At 42.5% G+C, this 23,956-nt stretch overlaps 2 protein-coding genes across 10 annotated transcripts in view; both read right to left on the bottom strand.

Annotated features, from left to right (window-relative positions):
• Positions 1 to 3,008: 3,008 nt before the first annotated feature.
• On the bottom strand, positions 3,009 to 10,319 carry CD7 (CD7 molecule). Of its 2 annotated transcripts, XM_010721259.4 has the most exons (5): positions 10,184 to 10,319; positions 8,278 to 8,622; positions 6,755 to 7,099; positions 5,883 to 5,995; positions 3,009 to 5,020 (listed from the first exon to the last, which is right to left on the bottom strand). In XM_010721259.4, exons 1-5 carry the CDS (start codon positions 10,254 to 10,256, stop codon positions 4,916 to 4,918), a joined length of 981 nt encoding a protein of 326 aa, XP_010719561.2. In that variant the 5' UTR covers positions 10,257 to 10,319; the 3' UTR covers positions 3,009 to 4,915. The 2 variants fall into 2 exon arrangements, with proteins under 2 accessions (XP_010719561.2, XP_085096227.1); XM_085240101.1 differs by lacking the exon at positions 8,278 to 8,622 and having other exon boundaries at positions 3,010 to 5,020; positions 10,184 to 10,317.
• LOC104913753 (uncharacterized) overlaps positions 10,181 to 23,956 on the bottom strand; it is a 36,657-nt gene continuing 22,881 nt past the window's right edge. For 4 of the 8 annotated variants that reach the window (XM_019621643.3, XM_010721254.4, XM_085240102.1 and 1 more), the window contains 6 exons: positions 16,168 to 16,301; positions 15,054 to 15,365; positions 14,812 to 14,937; positions 14,032 to 14,163; positions 13,730 to 13,762; positions 10,181 to 12,870 (listed from right to left, as the gene is read on the bottom strand). In XM_019621643.3, coding sequence (XP_019477188.1) covers positions 12,842 to 12,870; positions 13,730 to 13,762; positions 14,032 to 14,163; positions 14,812 to 14,937; positions 15,054 to 15,365; positions 16,168 to 16,231 — 696 coding nt within the window. In that variant the 5' untranslated portion in view covers positions 16,232 to 16,301 and the 3' untranslated portion in view covers positions 10,181 to 12,841. Of the gene's footprint in view, positions 13,220 to 13,729; positions 13,763 to 14,031; positions 14,164 to 14,811; positions 14,938 to 15,053; positions 15,366 to 16,167; positions 16,302 to 19,436; positions 19,610 to 23,956 lie in introns of those variants that run through there. The other 4 variants (XR_014887432.1, XM_010721253.4, XM_085240103.1 and 1 more) reach the window with 4 other exon arrangements.

Here is a 23,956-nt window from a genome sequence, read left to right as displayed (position 1 = left end):
CAGTTTTTCAGAGAAGGGTCAGTGAGGCAGTTTTTTCCACTCTGCAGCAGCAGTATAGGAGACCTTTCTAATACACAGGAACCACAATGTCCGGTCAGAACATTACCATCAGTCTCTTTGTCTGGATGGTTATAAGCCAGACCTCTGAGAGCCCACCCAGCAGCAGTGATAAGCAGCAGATCTAACATCTTAAGCATCTCTGCAGCACCCAGACTTCTGTATTTTTACCACAAAGACCACAGCATTTATCTCGAGGCATTACAGTTGTTTAAGAGACTCTAGCTGAAGACAATAAGTTACTACTGAATATAACTAATTATAACCAGTTACGCCTCTCTTTTTGTTCCATGAAACTTGTGCCCTCAGGTCCAAGTGTTAGAGCTTGACACTGAATAATAGCACTGGGAGAACAGCCCATCTCTGCCTCCAGCCACGTGAACAAAAACAACTTGTTAACTTGCCATGATCATAATGGTAAGATTTACCAACAAATAAGAGGCAGGACAAGAGAAACAATGATTTAAAAATAAATAGATGATGCTTTCAAGGATGGATCCCACCAGGCTTGCCTAATTCTGAAGAAATCTAAGCTGCAAAGCCTCAGTTTGGACTGCACATTTAGTTTCTGTGAGCTGAAAATTTCCTGGAAACTCTCCTCTATTTCCTGTTTTAGAAAAGAAAGAAGTAACATTATTTCCTATCTATTTCTGCATGCAACACTTCAATTTACAAAGCCACTCATGCAAGGGAGAAACATACAGCCATTTAAGGAAGGCCTCTGATTTTCATTTTAGCCTTGACAAGTACTAGGAGCTATAGTCCAAAAGCTGCTAAGAGTTTGTTCACTGACTGTTCCCACTTCCAGGAGGCTCTCTACAAGAGCTTGCACTACGAGCATACTAGCATACACAAATTAGAGTAGCAGAGATATCAACAGAGATGTTACAAAACATTTCTTAATACATTTATTTCATGGACATTTGGATATCATGGGATCTCACCATCTAGCCTTAAAAAAAATACATAAGAACATAACTGTATACTTTAAGTGTCATCTGCCTGTCAATCATGTCTCTGATCATAAATAATGATCATAGATAACACATTGCAAGTACAAACCACACAAACAGCCTAACTGTTTTTTGTGGCATCTCACAAGGCTTGTCTGAGAGTTGTAAGGCAGTATGCGTACAGAAAGAGTACGTCTGGAAAAAAAAAGTTCTCCTGCTTCTTTTCTAACAGAAAGTAGCAATAAAGCACAGTGCTGGCCTTTACTCTTCTTCATGGTTGCTGAAGTTGCAGGTGCTCTGTCAGCTCCCAGCATGTAGCAGGGCTCTGGGACAGGGACAGTCAGCTCTTTTCTGCATCACAGATCACTAATTCTGCTTAACAGCCTCCTTGTGCTCTTCCTTGGCATCTGATTTCAAGCACGTATGTATCAGAGGAACTTCAGTGGAAAGGTTAATGTGCTTTCCTTGGTTAAGTTTTACTTAATCTATGAACTCCACAAGCGTTAATAGTTCATTCACCAATGCGTGGGTTAATTTTAAGTGTTTTGTTTTTCTACCTCTTACATGAGTACAATTAAAGAAATGTCACACTATGTGTCACACTCATTTCCTTCAGCTATGCTTTACTTAGTTTTCTGTACACTAAACCAAAGAAACCACCTCCAATGTTTTCTTTCACAGTTTTTTTCCCCCCTCCCCACAACTGTGGTCACATTGCTACAGAAACCTACTGTTAAATATCACTTTGCTTATCTTGAAACTTCATACAGCACCTTTCTGCAAATGTAGTTCTTTTCTTCTAAACCTCTACGCTTCCCCCCTGACTCCCCCAACATCTGTAGTCTTTTATTCACACAAAGCAAAGATGGGTTCAAAAGCCCAGCAGAGTAAGGTGTTGTTATCCTTCCCAAGCAGGCATGCTCTGGAGGAAAGCCTCTGCTATAACCTTAACATTAGCTCCAGCAAAGCCCTGTTAGATCCCATTTCACATACTTGACATTTGAGGCTTTACTTGTAGACCCTGTGAATATTTTCAGGTATTCTACTGGTGTGACTCTCAACTGGAAGAAGCAACCCAAATCAGCTAGCAGATCTTACAACAAAACACAACAGACCACAGGGACTTTAGTTCCTAGATTAGTATCTGTAGGGAAAGGCAATAGCAGATAACCAGTTCTAACTTATCCAAAAAAGGATAATGGTCACAATCCAGATAAAGAAAGAAAAATTTACCTACCTGTATCAAGAATCGGGGCTCAACAAGTACTCCAGAAGCAAGAATCTCCAGGTAAGACCCTTCCCTGACGGCAACCAGCTCTTAAATGAGGTTTGGGAGAGCTGGAACCTGTTTCCACTCCTTCCAGTCCTGCAGATGAATTGCTTTCACCTGTGTCCCAAGGCTGGCTGTGTCCCTTCACCAGGTGCTCAACCATTAGCTCAGGCCTTGACTTAGCAATTCCCATACAGTACCTAATTTATAGAACAACTACACTTATGCACGAGCTGAGCTTCTCAGAGATGGAAGCAAAAGTGGAGGAACCCATTCCTCTCTGACTAACAGCTATGACAGTTCTCTCCATGCAGCTCTCTGGGGTGCACAGAGAAGGGTGCCAAGGTGCTCTTTCCTGAAGAGGCCTTGGGGTGAGGGGAACCAGAACCCACAAGGGGACATGGACCCATGAGGGCTGTGCTGGCCCGGCCACAAGACCCCACAGCTGCGTCCACCTTGAGAGCAGTGCTGGCAGCCACTCTGCACCCCCTCCCCCCTCCATCCACAGCCATCATTGACTCATGAAATGGCCCACAAAATGTCTGCCTGTCTCAGCTGCTCGCTGTGGGAACAGGAATAGCAGATTTATTTCCAAACTTTGCCTGTTTTCTTCTGAAATCTCCTTCAGCACTCCTGCAACGAGGAAGGCAAAGACACAGTACAAACATTAAATAGAGCCCACAGTGGTAGGGTGCCATCTCCTGCTCTAGATCTAGCAAGTGCCATAGTCATCATGACAAGGGGCTGTCCGAGGGACGTGCCAATTCCTCCCCAACACCATTTGACACTTTTGGCATTTTAGGAGCCTTGTCTTACCTGCCACTAAAGGACTGCATGAGTACACAACTTTCAGAGTGTTCTTCTGTGTTTAGTTCAGCGATGAGCGATACAGTGCTTTTCAAAAAACAAACAAACAAACAAAAGAGACTTTGTAAATAAAGAGAAAAACATCATGCTTTTTATTTGAAGTGCTGGTAGGTGAAATTTGCAAAAAAAAAAAAAAAAGCCTTTGTTTCACTTTATTTTAAATTGTAATCTACACGAAACAGCCCATTAAATATCTAGCATTCATTTGCAAAATACATAAAACAGTCTTTAATACACATACAAAAGTAACAGGTAACTGTGTAAAACCCCAGGGCGCAGATCAGAAGCATCAGTTTATCCATGTAAAGCTACATGAGACTTGCAGGATCTGCAGTCAACAGACACACCTCTGCTCCAAGGGAAATCCAGACCCACCAGACATTTGGATGAACAGATTTCCCCCTTGGATCTGGTGCACAGCATTTCACAAGTGACATTTAAAGGAAATGACCTCTCCCAAGCAGCAGGCTTGTCATGGAAGACCTTGTGTGCCTGGTTCAGCACCAGCTAAGCACACTTATGAAGGGCAAACCAACCTTTGTCCTTCAAAAAATAAACAGACACATCAGTAAATAAAGACTCTAGTTCTAGCCTGTCCTCAGATGCCACAAGCCACTTCTGTCAATCCTGCCTCTTAATTAGGCAATTTGATGTTCTTCTGGGCATGCAAAATTGTAAACTGTTCTTTGCACTGTTGACCCAGCTCTGCAAAACCCAACACTCTTGAGGACAACTGTTACCTTTCCTCAGCTGTGGAGACCTGTGCTTATCCTAAATAAGGGTTCTAAGCCACTACCAACTAAAATGTAGAGCTGATGAAAATTTTTTTGCTAAACTCTCTCTTAAGAGTGATTTTGGATCAGGCTCAGCTGTGCCCAGGCTGGAGTGTTGGCATTAGTTTTATCCCAGATTAGTTAACCCTGTATCGTACTGTCTAAAGTCACCAGCCTGGAGAATTACAATCTGCTGTGTCATTTTTAAGGCATCTTGAGTTTGAGGCAACACCAGCATATCACATATTCCTGCTTTCCTACAAAGCCGTCATGCACCAAGTCTAATCACTTTGCGTGTCAACACAGTCAAGACTGACTCCAACCATGCCATACCTCCAACAAGGTCACTAATTTAATAGCTACAATTGACTGCAATTTTATTGGGCCATTTTGATCTTTGAAGAGCTAAACCCACACATATCCAGCCCTTAACTCCTAATGTACTCTGTTCCCAAGTTTCTGAATTCTCGTCAGAATTTGCCTTAACTTGTGAGTAGTTTTAGCTACCAGAGCTCTTGAGCAGACTCACATGGACATTTATGAAAGCCATACTCCATTCGTGAGTGAATCTATTGCATATTATTAATCAAACCTCTTATGGTCTTCCTGAGCATTTACTAAAGCTCAGAACCAGACTTCTCAAACCATCACACCTTTTCCATAGTGGTTACCTATCAGTCTAAGAAACAATCTCACATATTGCCTATAGCCAAACACACACTCCTAAAATACTGCTTTTCACGCACCGTGCTGCAAATATATGTGCAAATATGTGTGTCTCCATCCTTTCTATGCATGAAAAAGTAAGAGGTATTTCACAAGCAGTCAAAATAAGTAAAAACAGCTTTGGAAATAAGGCAGATTTTTCCTTCTGCTAAATAGGGTAGGTGATAGCATTTCTTGTTCAACCACTACATCAAGTTGCTAAGGCAGCTCTCAGAGACACCTGAAAAGGAACAGTCGATCCACGTGTGGTACCAGCTCACTGCAGCTTCTTAATTGGAGTAAGTGTTAGTTCTGATTAAGATGTTGCTTCTAGAACTGAAAGACATATCTTCATACACTACATTTGTTTTCTTTTTCTGGAAAAATTTCTTCATCTGCAAAACAAAGCAAGCAGCCATTAAGAAGAGAGCTTGAATTGGAGCCAGCTTATCTTCTAGTAGTCCAGTTGCTTGTGAAAAAACATACTGCTAAATTTCTCTTGGAATACAATAGCCTCTTAGAGATTTATGTGGAAACATGGCCTAATCATTTCACTCTGCATTGTCAGCCTTATGGAATCCTGCTAAAAGTTCCTTCAAGATTTGGATGTAATTGCAGTCCCAACTTAAATAATGCTGATCTGTAAATTTTTGTTCATTACCAGTGCCACAAAAGATCAGTTCCCACAGCCTTGATTTTTCCACAATGATATAATGCTACTATTTTTAGCTGTTCTGAAGCTACAAGTAAAACACAAGAGTCTGACCTGCAAATTGACCCTGACAACTTTGAGTAATGTTTATGGAGTGTAGAAACCCCCCAGAGTGAATAAAATTCTGGGTGCTTTCTGTAAAAAAAAAAAAGAAGGATGTAAAAAAATCTTAGTGAAGTTTCTTATCACGATTGACAACGAATAAGAGAAGCAAAACAGAATAAAGAATTGCACCATTTGGGGAAATAGATAAGATGCATGGCTGTGTTGTTGACTTCAGAACTTACCCAACTTTCCCTGTTGAAAAGCAAACACTATCTCATAGTTTACTAAATGCTACAGAAACATAAGAAGAAGTATTTACCTCCAAAAACTTACAGCTAGCAGACATTAAACAAGGGCAAGGAGGAAACAATACAAAACCTTAGGTTTATCAACTGCTTGCTTGATTCAATTACTATTTAATACAATGACTGTAATTGAAAACACACCTATTCACTCAACCTGGATTCAGATTCACTTTTGCATGGTAACAGCATACTTACATTGATACAGTTCAAGATGTAGAATATCAGTGCAGATAATAGCAGCACTCCTACCACACTGCTAAGAGTGTATATGGCCAAGGAACCGATACTGCATTCTGTCTGCTTCCCACCTGCATGTGGAATTGTATTAGTAGTAGTATAAAAATGAGGAGAGGTACAATTTTATTTTTATTATGGAATTTACAGGCTGCAAATAGATCCTTCACAACTCATAACATCTGTGTAAACCTTTGTTTAATTGCTCAAAGATCCCATCAAAGTCCAATGCATAGAGTTAAACTGCACAGGTAACATCAAAATCAAGTGTTACACTGCTGTTTTCATCTTCATCTTAAAAACAGTTACAACAATAACCCGCAGATCAAAAACCTGGCTCTGTAAAATATGCCCTGGCTCTGTAAAATATGCTTACAGTTTGCTCGCTATTATAATAAGAGATCATTTTTGTTATCTTTGCTGCTCTAAGTAAACGCCTGAGGACTTGTTCTGTACTTCCTAGCACAGACTTGCTACAATGAATGATTTCTCAGACACTTGAAGTCCCATTAAGGTGATAGAACTGATGCTAAAAGCACCGATTCATTTTCTAAAACAGACTTTTCACGCAGTGAAGAGATTATTGTCTGATTTTGACCTTTTTCTTTGTTAAGATATGTGATTATGGAGAGTTTCCCCTTTTAAAATTCCCTTCTGGTTGGTCAATGGCAGGTAAAAGCACGGTGCTTATTTAGGACTTGGAATACAACAGTGAGGGGAGTCGAGCGCTCTTCCCAGCCTTTCTACCTGCCTTAACTAAAGTTCTACAAGCTTTTACTCTACCTTTTGTTTTCTAGCATGCCTATACTTATTTATGATTAAACAAACAGTACCTTTAACCAGCACCATGGTGCCACTTTCATTGACTGAGAGAGAGGAATTTTTCAGCCCTGCAGCACATACGTATATGTCGGTATCGTCTTCCTGTAGGTTGTGGAGAGTTATCACTAGTTTCTTCTCTTGCTTTGAATACTCCAGGCGATTAGCAAAAGTGGGAAAAATAGTTGTAGTGTTCTGACTTGAAACATAGAACACTTTTTCAGGTTGCATGCGAGTCTTGAGCAACACGGTGCCTTCATCTTCAAGCGAGCTTTTCAACACACAGGTAATGTTGATAGACTCTCCTTGTTGAGCACGGATAGACAGTGGTGACTGTTCAATGACTCCATTGGTTTTAGCTAAAAAAAAAAAAAGAGATTAATGGCTACCACAGACAACACATTGCATTTTAACTAGGGAACAAATAGAGAAAAAACAAAGCACAGAAATTTTGATTTTTTTTTTTTTTAAGGCTAAATCTCTGCACGCTTTCAGTATACTCCATACTTTTCGATGTTATCGTTAACAATGTAGATGAGGGAATAAAGACAACTCATCACTTTTGTGCAAAGATAACTCTGGAAAGGTTGCAGTCATTTCAGAGAAAAGGTTCAGAATCAAAAAGATATAAAAGATAATTTTAAAACATAATTTGGAGAAACTGTATATAGCCAACAAGATGGAATTCATTTGAGAAAACACAGTGAAGAAATCTGAAAAGAGAAGCCACAGTCAAAGAGGAGTGTGATAAGTAGGTTTAAATGCCCATTACTGATCCAGCAATAAATTAATTCTTGCATTCCTTGGGGACTGGAAAGAAAGAAAACTGTAATTTTAGTAAAGATATTTTCAGGTTAGAGGGTCACACCAGAAATGTAGGTATGTCTGAGAATAGTCTTCTGAAGAACATCTCAACCTGCTTTCAATGAAAATAAAAATTTAAAAAGAGAAAAGGAAAAGAAAAGAGCAGAAAATAAAAGAAGAAAAAGACAGAATTCTCCAGAATTGAACCAGAAATGACTATGAGCAGGGAAGTTTCCTCTAAAAAGAGATAAAACATGAATCCCTGTATCACTGACATTCAACCCACCAACCCTGCCTAGCACCAGCTTCCTCCTTATTGTTGCGGTCTCATTTAAGGTGGAATGGTAAAAACGAAAAAGATTTGCAGAGACTACTACCAGAAAAATGGTTCATTGCTTTGCCAGATGTTCGTAAAGATTTCTCAGACTGCTGTAAGAACAGCCATGGGTTCTCACTGTTTGCAAACTTCTGCAGTAACGCCTCTGACTCACTGCAAATCTGTAGCAAGAATGAAATTAATTATGAATTGATGCTTTAGGGGGTTTGTTGATAGCGTTCTAGCTGATGTGTTTTCTCCATCTTTTCAGGGAACAGACCTACACTTCAAATCAAGACATTACCTGAGCAAGCATGCATAATGCTCTGTTAGACTCTCTGCTTTTTTCCCAATCTGTTATTTAAAATAAATCTCTGTATTTATTAATTCATAAGACATAGAGTGGAACCACTGTACCTTTCACGATCACAATGACTGAATTCCAGTCTTGCTTGCTGTGATGGTTGTTTTTAACATAGCTGGTGCATTGGTAGATATTTGAATCAGATTTCCGTACGTTGTGCACAGTGATTGTGAGATTGTTTCCTTCTTTTAAATACGTGGTGCGATTTCTAAAATCCGGATGTATAAATGAAGTATTCCTGGTGGAAATGTATACAATATTGGCTGATGGTCTGCTAGTCTTCAAGTATGTCCCCAGTTCATTTTCTGAACTGTTCTTTAAACAAGTTATATTAATGGATTCTCCTTCCCAAACACTGATAATGTCTGTTGGCCATTCAATACATACATTTTCTTTACCTACAAATAAGAAATGCAATGGAAATCATAATATCTTGATGTATATATATCAAGGTAATTTGCAAATGATGACAGAATGGCAGAGAATAGAAGAAAAATTTGGATTTCAAAGAAAAATTAAGCTTCAGTGGGAAATCAGGAAACTCGATAATGTAACTTCACAGGAAGAGAGCAGCAGGAGGTATAGTACTACAGCCCGTATTAAGAAACAAAGGTATAAAAACATGTAAGGAGAACATTTGTGTTTCTCCAATGACCTGAAAATAACAAGAAACTGAACAAGAAGTGCTTACAGAGCGAACAGTGTGGAATCAAGATCAAATGGCAAACATGGAAAGGAAATTGCATTCCAAGCAAGGAAAGAAAAATGAAATAGAGTCTATTGCATATCTGATAAGAAAACAGTGTAGAAAGTATTCAGTGTTTATGAGATGGTTAAGGTGCCATACATACTTTAAACAACTCACCTTAATAAGGGAGCAATCACAGAAGTCAAAAACAGATAGACATCATCGGAATTTAGATACACTAAGTTAATCCAACCTGCCCAGAAAGGAGAACATTCTGCCTCCTACCTTTAGGAAATTAAAGCAATCCACGAGTCATTGGCAATTACTTTTCAAAGTAAAAGAGAAAGTGGGCAATTGAGAAGGCTGGAGAAGCGCAGTGTGTTCTGATTTAACTAGCTGGGAAAGAAAGCTCAGGAGTTCATCCCCATCAGCCTTGAAATCAGCACTTCTAAGCTGAATCCCATTTATGTGATATAATAACCCAAGTAGTTAATGGCAAGCAGCCACAGCCAGTCAATCACTTTCTCTAAAAGATCAGAGTTAAAAAAAAAAAAAAAGTTCAAGAATTAAATTATATTTGCAGAAATCAGGATTAATTCCTTAACAACCAGCAGCAACCACGGCAAAAACACTTCCTATTACCATCAGTTTTAAAGCATCTTCATTTCAAATATGCTGATTTTTGGAAAGTTTTCTTTTTTTCAAGTCAATCCTTCCCAGTTATTATCAATGAAAATAGACTTCAGATCATGGGAGAAAACAAAGGAGCTACCTGGCTCTTTAGGGCATTTTTTTTCTCCATCTCTTCCCCTCAGACATCCTGATTTCCCCAAGTATGCCTCCAGCTTGTGCTCTCAGTAGCTACAACAATATACAACATCTCATTTTTCTGGTACGGCTTTATTACACTTTCCACGATCACATCCATACCAAATATCAACATTCATTTCTATCCAGTAGTGGTCTCTCCGTGTCAGCCTTGAGAATACAGATACAATTCACACTGAATTACTAGGAAAACATCATCTGCTATTTCTACAGAGAGTTACTTTTGTTTAGAAGAGCTATTTTTTATTTTCTAAAAATGCATTCTAAAATTTCAGAGCGTGTTTTTTCAAAGTTCCACCTGCTAATGGTGAATTATCCAGAGGGCAAACTAAAGAGAGAAGGAAAGAGGGAAAAAAAGGAAAGAAGGAAAGGAAGAAAAAAGGAAGAAAGGAGAAGAAAATAACTGAGTGAAGAAAATGTAAGAGCAGCTATGTTGTACGTACCATTTTGGCCAGGGAAGAATGGGAGAAGCAGAAGTAAGAGATACACAAACGGGAGAGGGGACATCCGCTGCATCTTCAAAGATCTTTTTAGCTGATCTTCTCAATTTAACTCAACTGATGAGTTAAAGACCCGAAGTGCTGTGTGCCACGACTTGACCTGTTACCTTCCAGCTCCACCAGCTGTTTACTAAATGAAAGTAGCTCCCTCTCCCCAGCAACTAAGAGAGTGGGGAAAGATTTATAAAGAGAGGCTCTGACTTCACACTTCACTTCATACAACGCCCACAGTTTCTAGAACAACCTCTAACTTGTGAATAGAAGCACCCATGTCTCACTGCAGTCAGCTGAAGACAGGTGGGCTCGGAGCTGCTCCTCACCCTGCCACGTCAGGATGCTATCACATGTGGTCACCCTGCTGGAAGCGTGGGCACTCAGCACGATGGATGCAGACAATCAGTGCTCCCACTGCCTTACCAGCACGACATTGCTCTCAGACACAGGGTTTAAATTTTGGGTGGTAGCCAGGGTTGCATTTGACGATCCCTGTGAGTCTCTTTCATCTGAGGGTATTCTATGCTTCTACGCTGTGTCCTTCTTATGTGGATCTGGCTTCTCACTGCATGATGTTCTGTAGCTGCTAACCATCAGCAAAGGGAAACCTCAGATACAGCTTGCTCCTGATAATGAGGAACAGCTCTTCTTGCAGGACAGTTGTCTCTGTGAATGGACAGGGAACAAACATGTTCCCGAAGAATTCTTGAATGCTCAAAAGCTGAGAAATTTTCATCAGTTATCATGAAGAAACCCAAATTCACATGGGAATGCGAGGAGATGAACAAGCCAAAAGACAACATGATCAACACAGGGTTACCAGTGAATAGCCAACTTTTAAGTTGACATTGTATTGCCATGAGCATTTAGCCACAGGAGGTTCATCTTGCTTCTTCTCTAAAAGAGTGGTCAGGCACTGGCACAGGCTGCCCAGTGAGGAGGTGGAGTCACTGTCCCCAGAGATGCTCAAGAACCAAGGAGATGTGGCACTGAGGGACGTGGTTTAGTGGGCAATATTGGTCGTAGGTGGATGGTTGGACTGGATGATGTAGTGGTCTTCCCCAATCTTAACACTTTTATAAGAACACAAAACTCATGAAAACAAAATTACAGTTGTCAAATTATGCCATTTACTGAGTCAAGATGCCTGGTGTTTTCATTCAATCTTTATTTAAGAAATGTGTATTTGCATGCATATATTTATTTGTAAAAGCTCACATAAAGCAGCATAAATCATTTGCTCTGAGCAAAGAGTATAAATCATTGAAGTAATTTTTCCCTAAGACATTGGATAATTGGTGTTACCAGGAAAACAGAGCCCAGGAGCCACAAAGTAGAACACCTGGTAGTGACACCTCTCAAACATCTCTGCTGCACAATAGCAGCAGAAAGGCAGAAAAAATGCAAAGAAAGGTGTCTGGATGAGCCACAAGGACCAGCTTGGGACTGCATCTTGTGACTGACAGCTGAACAGCTGTCACTGGGCAGAATCATGCTGGTAATCTTCATTCTAAAAACTTGACCATCTCTCTGGCTCCAACTGGTGTTGAAGATTAGAAATTAAATCTGCTCGCTATTAAATCTGAATCCTTCAAGTTAATACAATGTAAGTTCTCAAATATTTTGTTGGCCCTTTCCCAAAGAACTCAGAACCTGAGGGAATATAAAAAAAAAGACAGCCTGCAAAAAAAAAAAAAGAAAAAGAAAAAGAAAAAAAAAAAGAGCATCGACCATCAATTTGAACACTGCACCTAAGAACATGAAGATATATATGGGAAAAATAAATCTCTCCATATTAGAAGACCTCAATAGAGAGCTGAGTTAAGATTATTTTTGGTCAGCAGGAGCGTAAACCCCCACTGCTATGGCTGGGGTTGTGTGAAGCACTAGTCTCTTGCATCTAATACAAGAGTGAAATAGAAAAACAGACACTTTTCTGTATTTCTGAAGTTAATTTTTAACATATCTTTTGCTGTCATTCACCATTAACTTTTCAATTTCAGTTTCGGACATCTGCTTTGAAGATCAGGCCTCTCTCCCTAACCAAATCAGTCACCTCACTAAATGCTTTCCTATGTAAATGCAGAGACCACTTGGGAGCTGAAGGATGAAGAGCCACAGCCATGCTGTTGCATTTTGACATGGAGAACACATAGAGAAGAACAGCTGTCACAGAGTTCAACACATACTTCGCCTGAGCACAGATGCAGTTTTCCAAACAACTTTGATTTGCATCGTTGAAACTGTCAGAGCATCCATTGAGAGGAGTCAGCTGGTCGAGGCCTGTGCTGCTGGGCCAGCTACTCATCCTTGTGATGATGGTGGCCCTCAGCCAAGCACCAGGGGAAGACAGGAGCTCCAGAAAGTTTCTGGCATTGCTGGTGAAGGCCTGGAGCTGAACATCTTGGGCAATCTCAGTCCTCAGGGAATGCTTGAGAGCGGTGAAGGCACATTTGTGAACGTTACTATAAGATCTTGTCTGAAAGTGTTTCTTCAGTTGGTGGCTGTGCTTCGTTGCTGAGGGGTGCACGGCTGGCATTTTCTCTTTTGTAGATGGTGTTTCAGGTAACTATGAGGTTTTTGCTTTCAGAAACTTGTTTGATTAATCTAGCAGGCGAGAATTGAAGGAAAAATAGCTGTGAGGCCAAAAGTACAGGTTGATTTCAATGAGAATCATAAGCGAGTACAACACCAGAGAGCAGAACTTCCAGAGAGCCACTAGATGTATATTTTTGCATATCCCAGCAGTTTATTTCCATGTCTTAATAACACCTACAGCAATACTACCATTGTACTATCCTTACTGAGTTTTGCAAGCACTTGTGTAACTAACATTTTTCACAGATCAACTTGTGTTTTATCTACCTGCAGATACTCATTAGTCTCAGCTTGTTATCACTGGCTTCCTTTGTAGTCACCAGAGAGAAACAGGCACCTTCACAGGTAAGACAAATCGTCTTCAAGACAGCTGTGTCTCCCCATTCACTAGAAAGGGAGCACAAGATAAAAGGCTTAGGCTATAGATACCTTCTAACCAAGTAAACCTTAAACAAACTACATTAGAAATTCAATTCTTAGCCTCTGGAAAGAAACAGCGAACTGCCATGGCAAAGCCAACAGGAGCATTTGGTCCTAAAATAGGATGGGGCAGTTGAATAACTGAGAGGAACCATGTCAGCTTCTGGCAGTTCATAGGCTCCTGTAAACACTGGAGCCAAGGTGGTTCCAGGATGTAGGTCAGGGTAAAGATGTGCCTGTACAGCTGTGTAAATGATCAACACGAGTTTTAAAACCAGTGCAGAGTCACATCAGGGTATATGGTCAGAGCTATGGGATTAAAATCTACTGACACTGCTTTGATGCAGTGAGGAAATAGGCGCCCACTGAATGTGATCCTAGTGAATGCACCTAGTCCTTCACTGAGCACCCTCCTCCCATTGCAGCAATGCGATCTCAACAGTTACCATAATTAAACCAAAAAAAGCCACTGCTTACCTGGAGGAGTCTGCTGGAGCACTATGATATGTCCTAGGAAAAAAACAGTAATTAAATCCCAGCAAAGATGTACTTAGAAGAATTAAAACTAACTGCAGTTGTTTTTCCCCTTTTATTACTTATTTTCATGCCACTGGCTGGCCAAGCATCCCCTTCATGATGAACATCATTTGGCAACTTCGTAAACAATTATTTTGAAAATGAGATCCAGAAATAAAACCCTGTATGCTTCCTTTTCCACTCCCAAGGCTGACTGTGAAGGCCTGTTACCCACGGGAACATGATGTTTTGTCAGACCATACCTTGACGTCTCTGGAACCGCCTCTTGCAATAATATGTGGACAGCAGTGCTCCTCCTGCACAAATGCCCAGAATCAGGAACGTGACAGTGAGGCCAGCTTGGTTATTTTCACCGACTGAATATTGATGATTACCTGCAGAGCAGAAGAAAATGAATCCAAAAGAATCCAACAAGTGTGCCAGGATAGGAGCCTGCCTCGTAAGCATCTGCTGGGAGGAACTGTGGGTAGTGCTCCTGCGATGCAGCCCATAAGAGCTGGTATGGGAAATGGAACTGATGAAGGACAGAACAAATGGCCCATGGCTTTGGATACCTTAACGAAGATACTTGTAACAAAGGAATGACTATTAGCATTCAAAACAATCTCTTGACTTCCCACCAGGACAGATATGTCTATCATCCAAAATAACCAAGCACAATAGGTATAAGAGCTCATACACTGAAAATGTGAGGAATTGCTTTGTGAAGTCTTCCAGTGATCTGGAAAAACATTTTTCAAAGCAGCATGTTTCTGGATAGCATGCGTTTCAGATACAGGGATTTGATAAGGACAAGATGTTCAGCTACGTCAATGATGAGTTCAAAGGCTGCCACTAAGAACATGAAGTTTGATCAGGATTCCAAAGACCTCAGTAGATACGAATCTAAATATACACATATCTGGAACAGCTGTTTTAATACTGGCCACAGCAAGCTGTCTGAGCAAAACTGTCTCAAAACTTAAGGCAGATAAACATGTTATGGAAAGACTGATCTAGATCTCCATAATCAGTGATGTCACCTGTGTTCTCATCTGTCGCTCCAGTGTAGCACTTCAGGACATTCTGAGGGTTTACATGATCTGTCTGTGTTTCACAGCAGATTTTTCCCTCCTCTGTCATGCTGTGTCTCCTATCTTCAAGGGAATCTGAAAGGTAAAATTGTTAATTATAAATATGGATCATTTCTAAGATCTTTAACCAAGGATTATAAGCCAAAACCAGGGATTCTTGGTGTACCACAAAGACTTCCAGCTGAGTTTACCTCCAGACTTCAGGATGCCACACGGTTCTCCTAATCCCTCATCCTTCTCCCAGAAAATGACATAAGCTCCATCATGAGACATGTTTTCTTGCTGAAAACACATAGTAATGTGTGTTTTGTTGATCACCAGCTGAATTTTTTCATTTGAAAATATCTCATCTTCTGTTTTGCCAATTATTTCAAAGTCTGTGTAATCGAATGGTTTGCATCTTTCTTCCCCACAGTCTTTACAGTAGTAGACTGTCACAATGGTTTTGACGATGGGAGAGCCATCTGCCCCCTCAACAAGGTTAGCTCTAGGCACAGCAATACCTACAGGAGAAAGCAAAGAAAAAAAACATTTCCTACCAGTTTTCTCCCAGATTCCTAGTGTTAGGAGAATGGGAGTTGAGTTCTGGTGGACAAACACACTTATGGCTTAGAAGACACTATCTGCCAATGGGAAATTTTTATTAGGTACTGGATCCAGTTCCCCAAATAATTTTTGGAGTAGAAATAGGATACTACTCCGTCCTGCTGCCATTAGGGTTTGAACTAGGAAGCTGGTTGCCTGGGAAGTGAGTTGAGAGACATCTCTCTTGAACTAAGAGATCCTCTGCTCAGGCGGGCTCAGATAATTCATCCCTTATTTTCTATGCTTCCACAAACCTCTGGCCAAGTCTATCTCCAACAGATATCATTGTCCCAAGACTATGTTGACAGCTGAGCTGGCAGACTCCAGCTGGATGTGGTGCCCCACGATCAGTGCCACAGATTCAGTTTGGCATTCCCATAGGCAGCACTTCTGCAGACAAGCAGCACATCCTGGCTGAAGTGCTGGAGTGTGCTGGACATTGAGAGTTGGCAGAGGAGTTTGAGTCTTTCAGGCTCTCTTGGTAAAGAGCTAGTCGTTTAAGAGAGGACTAACCTCATCTGACTTCAGATGGATTCAAAGAGTCATTCTTCCCAAGTGAAGCAGTCGCAACAGTGAACCATCTTCCCCTTCTTATCTCAGTTGTTCCATGGTTTCAGTTTCAGCTGGACATAACTGAGCTTTCTAACAACAGTTTGCATGTTTATTACTACTAGCTACTACAGCACAGTGAAGGGCAAAGAGCCCAACAAAGTGACTCACCTGCATGTAGAGTGGGCAGGGCCAGCAGCAGGAGGCACAGCCATAGGATGCAGGCAGAGCCCATTGGGCTGCTGGGCACTGACAGACCTCCGTGATCCCAGCAGGGTCAGCTGACCCAGCCCTGGGTTATCTCCCTGTGTGGGCATCAAATAGCAGCTGTTACATCTCTTCTTTATCTTTCCCCAGTCAAAAAGAAAACAAAACAGAGTGCTGGGAAGCTTCAAGTTGAGAAAGCTGGAGTTCAGGCAAAGAAATGCTTGTGCTGCTCAGCTGTTATTGCATCCTGCAAGGAACACTCATTTCCAGCCCTGGATCCCCTGCAGCAGCAGAAGCCACAAAGTCCTATTGCAGAAGGGGATAAATCCCTCCCAACCTTACTGGCCAGGATGCTCCAGGTCCATGCGCATCACTCAGCAATACACACAACAAATCACTTCTTGTGACTTGCTGCCACTTCCAAAGACACACGCCCAGACAGCTAGGAAAGATGCTCTGTCCTGAGTGACTGTTTTGCATGACCTGACTTGAAATATTTACTGTTACATCGCTTTTATTTCTGATTTGAACAGATATTGCCCATCAGGTTTTCTAAATGAAAATTCAAGCAAATAAAACCCGTAGTATTTCTTAACAAAGAGTGAGAAAAACATCCTGGGTCATTCCAATGACACTGAAAGTGGATTTAGATAAAACACAACTTATACTTTCTGAAGGAGAAAAAAAGTAATTCCCCTGGAGAACACCTAGGTTTGCTCACTAGAAGGGCAGTGGCAAACTTTTAATTAAAAGCTCTGAAGGGCAGAACAGTTAAAGTTTTCATTAAGATAATTTTCTTAACAGGTCACCAACTGGGATCTGCCATGGGTGAATTACACAGTAACTTCATCAGCAGGAATTAATAACTGCTCAGCTCCCTCGCCCTGCGCAGGGTGAGAGCTGCCACTGTGACCCCAGGAGCAGATGGGGCAGGTGACATCCCAGCCCTATAGAAGCCCCTGCAGCTGCCAGCAGACAACACAGCCCCACCTGACCACCCAGTCCCACTCAGCATAACACAAGGGACCAATTCCTCCATGCAACTCAGCACTGCTCCATCCACGCACCATCTGCAGGGATTGCTCCTGGCCCCACAGATACCAGAAATGTCCAGAGCACCAAACAAGCACAGAGACCAAATCATTCAGTGCTATTTCACACTGCTCTCCCTAAATCCTCTTTCTGCAAAGCATGAGCTGGCTGTGGCTCTCTCCTCCTGCTCCGCAGGCACTGGGGGGGGCTGTCACCAACTTTGTCCTTGGAACATTTGCTCCACTCACAGACTGGCAGTTGTTTGCCCACAGATCTGACAGCAAACAACATTGTTTTCCCCAAAGTTTTCAGTCCCTCCCAAAGTTTTCTCTCCCTCTTTGTTGCCTCCTCCTTTCTCCTTTCCTCCCATGCTGCAAGCAGCACCTCTCCCATTCTCTTTCCTTCATCAAGATTTCTTCCTTCTCCTCCTGCTTTCTTTTTTTCTAAAACACACAGCTCTCTCTGCCTCCTCCCTCGGTTTCACTCAGGGCAGATACGTGATTTTGCAGTTCACTTGGCAGCCTCCTGCCATCAATTTTAAACTTCCATCAGCAATAAAGCACCCAAATCTAAAAGTCAACAGTTGCTTGGCTTTCTATGCATTTTTCATCAAGTTGTTTTCTTTCTGCTCACTTTCATCTTCAAGGCAGTACAAATTCTCACTTTCAGAACTGTGGAAGTCGGCTGCAGAGCTGTAGCAAAGCCAATGCCAAACCCTAAATGCAGACCAGCCCAAGCAGGACAGTACCAATTTTAGCATCAAGAGCTGAGTATCAGCTGTGAGCAGAGCCCCAGCGAAGCATTCTGGTTTTGTTTCAGAAAGAGCTATTGGAAAACAATGCACTTTTCCTTCTCCCACATGTTCACAGGGCTATGGGTGATCCCCACACAAGCAGGGCTGTTGCCCTGCTCTTTCCCCTCCAATTGAGCACAACACATCATCATGCTCTCCTCCAGCAGTAAACGTTGTGTCCTTGCCCCTCCTCACTCTCACACAGATGTGCAGCTCAAGGTTTTATGGCTCAGTGAGCTCTTCAGCGTATGACCATGTGGTCAAGTCCAACTGTTCTGGTGATGCAATGCAATATAGAACAGATTTACATCTTATTGTAAGTTTCAGAAATAACTTTTGTGTTCTCTTAGTATCCCATGGAGAGGATTTAAGTTTCCAACAGCTTGCAGAAAGCAACAGAGCTGAAAGAAGTAAGGAAACTACAACAGAAACAGGACTTCCTAAGATGCAATATACTTTTTCTTTTAACTTGAAGCTGTTTCCTGGAAGAAGAGTGGACTTTACACAAAACAACTGCAGTACTGCTTTAAGTACCAGCTTCGATGGTTGATCTGTTGAATGCCACTCAACAAACTTTTGCAACACATTAAAAACAAGAGAAAAATCAGAGAAAGAGGCAAAACAGTTATTGCCAGAGCTGGTCTGCAAACGCAGTCTGTCCCCCTCAGCTCCAAGAATGGGGATACTTCTACAGAATCCCTATTACAAAACTCTTTCACAATTAACCTCTGGGAAACACAACTGAGAATTTCTGCTGTTTGTGGCACATTGCGGTGAGTAGAATGAACTCTTTCTCTGCTTTCACTTCTGTAAACAAAAAACCAATATCCTTACTGCCTGATGCTTTCTGTTTTGGTTCTCTGTTTGTTTAGTGGCCAAAGGCACCAGGATCCCCACAGGTCCCTTTTGGGGTACAGAGGCAGCAGCATGCATGTCTGCTTCTCGCTGGAAAGAGGAAGAGTTGCAAAGGTGTCTACTGCAAAACCCACCCATCAAATGGCTTTTATCCATATAAACAACAGGATGGTAATTTTGGAAAAGGGGTATTAGAAAAAAAAAATCGCTAAGAAGCTATGAGGACAAGAAATAACAGTTATCTACATGTGGGAAAATTATTTGGAGTCCTGTGAAGATGGAAATACTGTGGTAGATTTATTCTGTAACTCCTGCAGTCACTCACACAGATTTGTGCCAATTCATGAAGCTGCTATGGTTTTGCAGTGACAAGAACGGGATAGTCACCGAAGTTGCATGCACTAACACCCAAACCACACCGATTGCTTCCCTCCCACCACAGATGCTTTTAGTGCCTGTTCTGAAATGCCTGAAATGAAGAGGAAACCAACAGTTTGTAAGGGAAAAGAGCAGCTGTAGGACAGGACCTTACAGAAGAGCAGCGCGTAAATACCTCGAAGGATGTGTGAGTCCCAGGAAGCCCTCCTGTGCCTGAGCAGTGCCTGCGTGCTCAGGACATGCAGCTCCACATCCAGAGTCCTGCAGGAGACACCAATCACTGCAGACAGAGGCGTGCTGTTGGCTTTCCCTGCTTTTAAAAGCAATTCGATTTCACTTTCGTCTCGCTGGGAGTGGAACACAAAGGAACTTCCCTGGGAGCGATGCCAGCCAGGAAAGTTCACGAGACAGAAAACACGGGAAAATCCCTGCAGCGGGGCATATCACTGCCAAAAAGCTGCCTGCCAGGTGTGCCTCCCTGCACAGGTATCTGGGCCCAGAAGTGATGCATGGAGCTGGGCTGGGGCAGGGATCCCTGCCAGGGCCAGGGCTGAAAGGCACCTGGCAAAGCTCACCTAATGCAGTGCCTGGCTTGTGGATGTCACACTGTCTGGCACTGCAGCCACACTGCTGGGAGCAGAAAAGGAGGGCGGTGAGCCTGCACAGCCCTCTGTCCATGAGAGACCTCTCTAATGCCCAGATTCATTGCAACCCAGGTAAAACGAGTCTCATTTCTCTTGGCAAAGCATGAACTGCTCTTAAATATCAGGAGAATCTTCTTGCTCAGACTGTTCCAGACTTCCTCTCATCTGAACCAGTTTAGTTGCTTTCCCATGTCAGATGTAAGTCTCTACCTGATGTCCCATGTTTTGTCTGCGCAGACTGTACCGTGTTTCCTTAAAGCCTCTCTACTTCTGACATGACAAACATTTATTTTTGAATGAGTCCAGTGAATCAATCTGCTGCGTACTGGAAAGGTGGAATGGCATTGGGTCCATAGTGCCTCTGCCACAGCTTCCAAAGATGAATAAGCAGAAATATGACAATATCCTCCACGTTAGCAGCCTTTCAGTAGCTCAAGGGAGAGGGACACACTCTTTAGCAGGGTCTGTGTGATAGAACAAGGGGAAGTTTCAAACTATAAGAAGGCAAATTTATATGGGATATAAGGAAGACATTTTTTTAAGGAAGAAAATTAGGAAGAGCATGATTTATTTGTGCTGAACGAGTGTCCAGACAGCATCTTTGAATCACGCAATCCCAGTAAAGGACAAAAGCAGCAGCTTTCTCTATAGTGACATTGAAATTTTGAGAACTAGATGTAAACCACCAGATTTCTTTAATTTTAAAGGAGAGAACAAATCAACAAAATAACACTTTACAAATTAGAAATGAGACGAGCAAATCTGACTGACAGCATTAGTTTTTCTGGGAGTGCTGAGCTAATGCACCCCTTTGCACTGGCATCTTCCTGTTCAAATACACATGAATGAAAGGGAGACAGAAAAATAGCAGTATTAACAAATATGATTAATTTTCCAGGCAGCACATAGGATCTTGTAGCGACCAGAAAAACCACGTCAGAAATTACTATCTACTCAGAAAAATATTGACCTAATTAGTTCATAGTCTACCAGAAGGTAAAAACAACACAAAAAGACTTCCCTACACTTGCAGCTTTTGTTATCTGCAGCAGAGAAGAAAAGGAAGCACCGCCTCATAAACAGGTGATAATGAGCAAGCAGAAACTGTTCCCAGACATCAGTGATAGGAAATCCTGGGTTCAAAGAGACCCTAAAGATCGAGTCCAAGCCCTGCATTAGTTTATTCCTACACATTTCTTATTTCATTTTCTCCAGGTTAAGACTCTCCATTTTCTTTCTAACAACACTTTTCTCAAAGAAGAACATGTAACACCAGTTGTACCCAATGGTGCCACATGTTCAAACTTTCTTGGCTAGCAGCCAGGTTGTATGTGCCAGTCCTGAAGAGCTTTAGCACACACAATAAATCATATGCCACCCACTGGCATATGATTTATCCTGGAAGCTGGGATCTTTGCTCTGGCAAATTGAATTTTGCCTCAAGAACCCAGCAAAAGTCAACTAAATGTAACATCAAAGCAAAAGGGCAGAATGGACAGCACAGGAGGAGAATCATAGAGCTGAGTGAGGAACTGAGAGCCAAACCCACAGCTGCGTCAGCGTAGACAGCTGAGATGAACTAACTGCACAATACTGAAGGGTAAGCAACACCTCCCAGGGCTTCAAAACTGTGGGACCCCATCTCCAAGCCAAGAGACAGCCAAGAGACAGCCAAACCTGCATCCTGCAGTGAAAAGTCTTCTGATCCCAATGGCTTGAAATTGGAGCAGGCAACTGCATGAAGAGTCTCAGAATCACAGAATCGTAGGGACCAGAAGGGACCTCCAGAGATCACTAAGTCCAACCCCCCTGCCAAAGCAGGTTCCCTACACCAGGTCACACAAGTAGGTGTCCAGGGGGGTCTTGAATACCTCCAGAGAAGGAGACTCCACGACCTCCCTGGGCAGCCTGTTCCAGCGCTCCGTCACCTCACTGTAAAGAAGTTCTTGTGCACATTTGTGCGGCACTTCCTATGCTGCAGTTTCTGGCCTTGTCCTGTCTCCACACACTGCTGAAAACAGTCCGGCCTCGTCACTCTGCCCCCCACACCTTAGATATTTACAGACCTGGATCAGGTCTCCTCTCAGTCTTCTTTTCTCAAGGCTAAACAGACCCAGTTCACTCAGCCTTTCTTCATAGGGGAGATGCTCCAGGCCCTTCACCATCTTTGTGGCCCTCCGCTGGACTCTTTCCAAGAGATCCGTGTCTTTTTTGTACTGGGGAGCCCAGAACTGGACACAGTACTCCAGATGAGGCCTTACCAGGGCAGAGTAGAGGGGGAGGGTCACCTCCCTCGACCTGCTGGACACGCTCTTCTTAATGCACCCCAGAATGCCGTTGGCCTTTTTGGCCATGAGGGCACACTGCTGGCTCATGGCCAACCTGTTGTCCACCAGGACGCCCAGGTCCCTCTCTGCAGAGCTCCTCTCCAGCAGCTCATCCCCCAGCCTGTATTGATGCATGCAATTATTCCTCCCTAGGTGTAAGACCCTACACTTGCTTTTGTTGAACCTCATCCAGTTTCTTACTGCCCAGCTCTCCAGCCTGTCCAGGTCTCGCTGAATGGCAGCACAGCCTTCAGGCGTGTCAGCCAATCCTCCCAACTTCGTATCACCAGCAAACTTGCTGAGGGTGGCCACTATCCCCTCATCAAGGTCATTGATGAAGATGTTGAACAAGACCGGACCCAGCACAGACCCCTGAGGAACACTGCTGGTTACAGGTCTCCAACTGGACTCTGCACCGCCAACGACGACCCTCTGTGCTCTGCCAGTCAGCCAGTTCTCAATCCACCTCACTGTCCATTCATCTATCCCATAACTCTTGTCAGTCACTCTTGTGCCTTGTGCCAAACACCCATGTGAATTGATAGAACAACAAGAGGAAATGGTCTGGGTTGTTTCTATGTTAATTTTCGCAATGAACAATCAAATCGCCACTTCTCTGCTCTTCCTATTTTCAGAATACAGAAGAGAACTGTCATTTCTCTTATTTTTTATTTTCTCAGAATTGCTTTCTGTCAAAAATATTTCACAGAAAGTGCTCCGTGTCATAAAGCTCCTACAGCTTCCACAACAGATGGACAGATGACACAAGGCACTCCTTGCCCTTTGGCACATCTCCTTTGCCCAGTCCCTGGTGGAGCACAGTCATAGCAGAGAGGATCCAGAACTGAGCACAGATACTTGAGGTGAGAATGGCTGTGCGCACATGAGGGATGGCCAGAGCTCCCTCAGAACCCCACAAAGAGGTTTCTAACATTCATGGACTGCTGCTGGCAGTTTGGAGCTGCTTGGCTCCAAGCCAACACATCACACTTTGCACCTGAGACAACCCAGGCCTCACTGAGATGTGACTTACCTCTGTGGAAGAAAAGCAGACCTGGCAGGACAGCTATCAACTCAATCAGTTCATTGGGAAACTAAAAACAGCCCTGAGCCAGGTGAACTTTGAAACATAAATTGGTTTCAGGACAACTTCAGCCCTCAGCTAACTCAAAGCTGGGCCAGGCTCACACACATCACAGCACAGCACGTGACACCTCCATTGGGAGACATGTCCTTTTGGACTCCAGAATTTCACCCTTACCCCTTTCTCTGCTACGTCACCTACTGATTCTGGTCATAGGTGAAGAAGCACAAAAAAGAACCAGGAGAAATGTGCTCACAGTGAACACTTTCACTTGCTGTACAATCTTTTTTTATTATTATTTTTTAAAGCAAGCATCATGCTTCTTTCCAAATTTCCTTCCTTGGCCAGAGTCAAGATGCAAATAGCACAAGGGAGCAAACTACAGCCAAGGAACACAGCAGCAAACCCACCTGCTGGGATTTTCTGTACCTCTGCAGAAGAGAACAGAGTGGTGAGGTTGTGGTAGGACCAAACTCTTCGCTCAAAGCTAAGCCCATTGACACAGCAGCTGTGTTCAAGTGCTGCTGTAAAACAAAGCAATATTCTGACAATTTGACTCAAAAATTTATGTCTCTTTTGCCTCATTTTTTTACATAAAAGAAGTATAAAACGTTTGTATTATCTAATTCAAGTGTGGAAC

The sequence above is a fragment of the Meleagris gallopavo genome, chromosome 20 (genome assembly GCF_905368555.1).
Source record: "Meleagris gallopavo chromosome 20, MGAL_WU_HG_1.1, whole genome shotgun sequence".
Classification (NCBI taxonomy): Eukaryota; Metazoa; Chordata; class Aves; order Galliformes; family Phasianidae; genus Meleagris; species Meleagris gallopavo.
The sequence above is the reverse complement of the archived record's forward strand: the minus strand, read 5'-3'. Positions and strand labels throughout refer to the sequence as shown.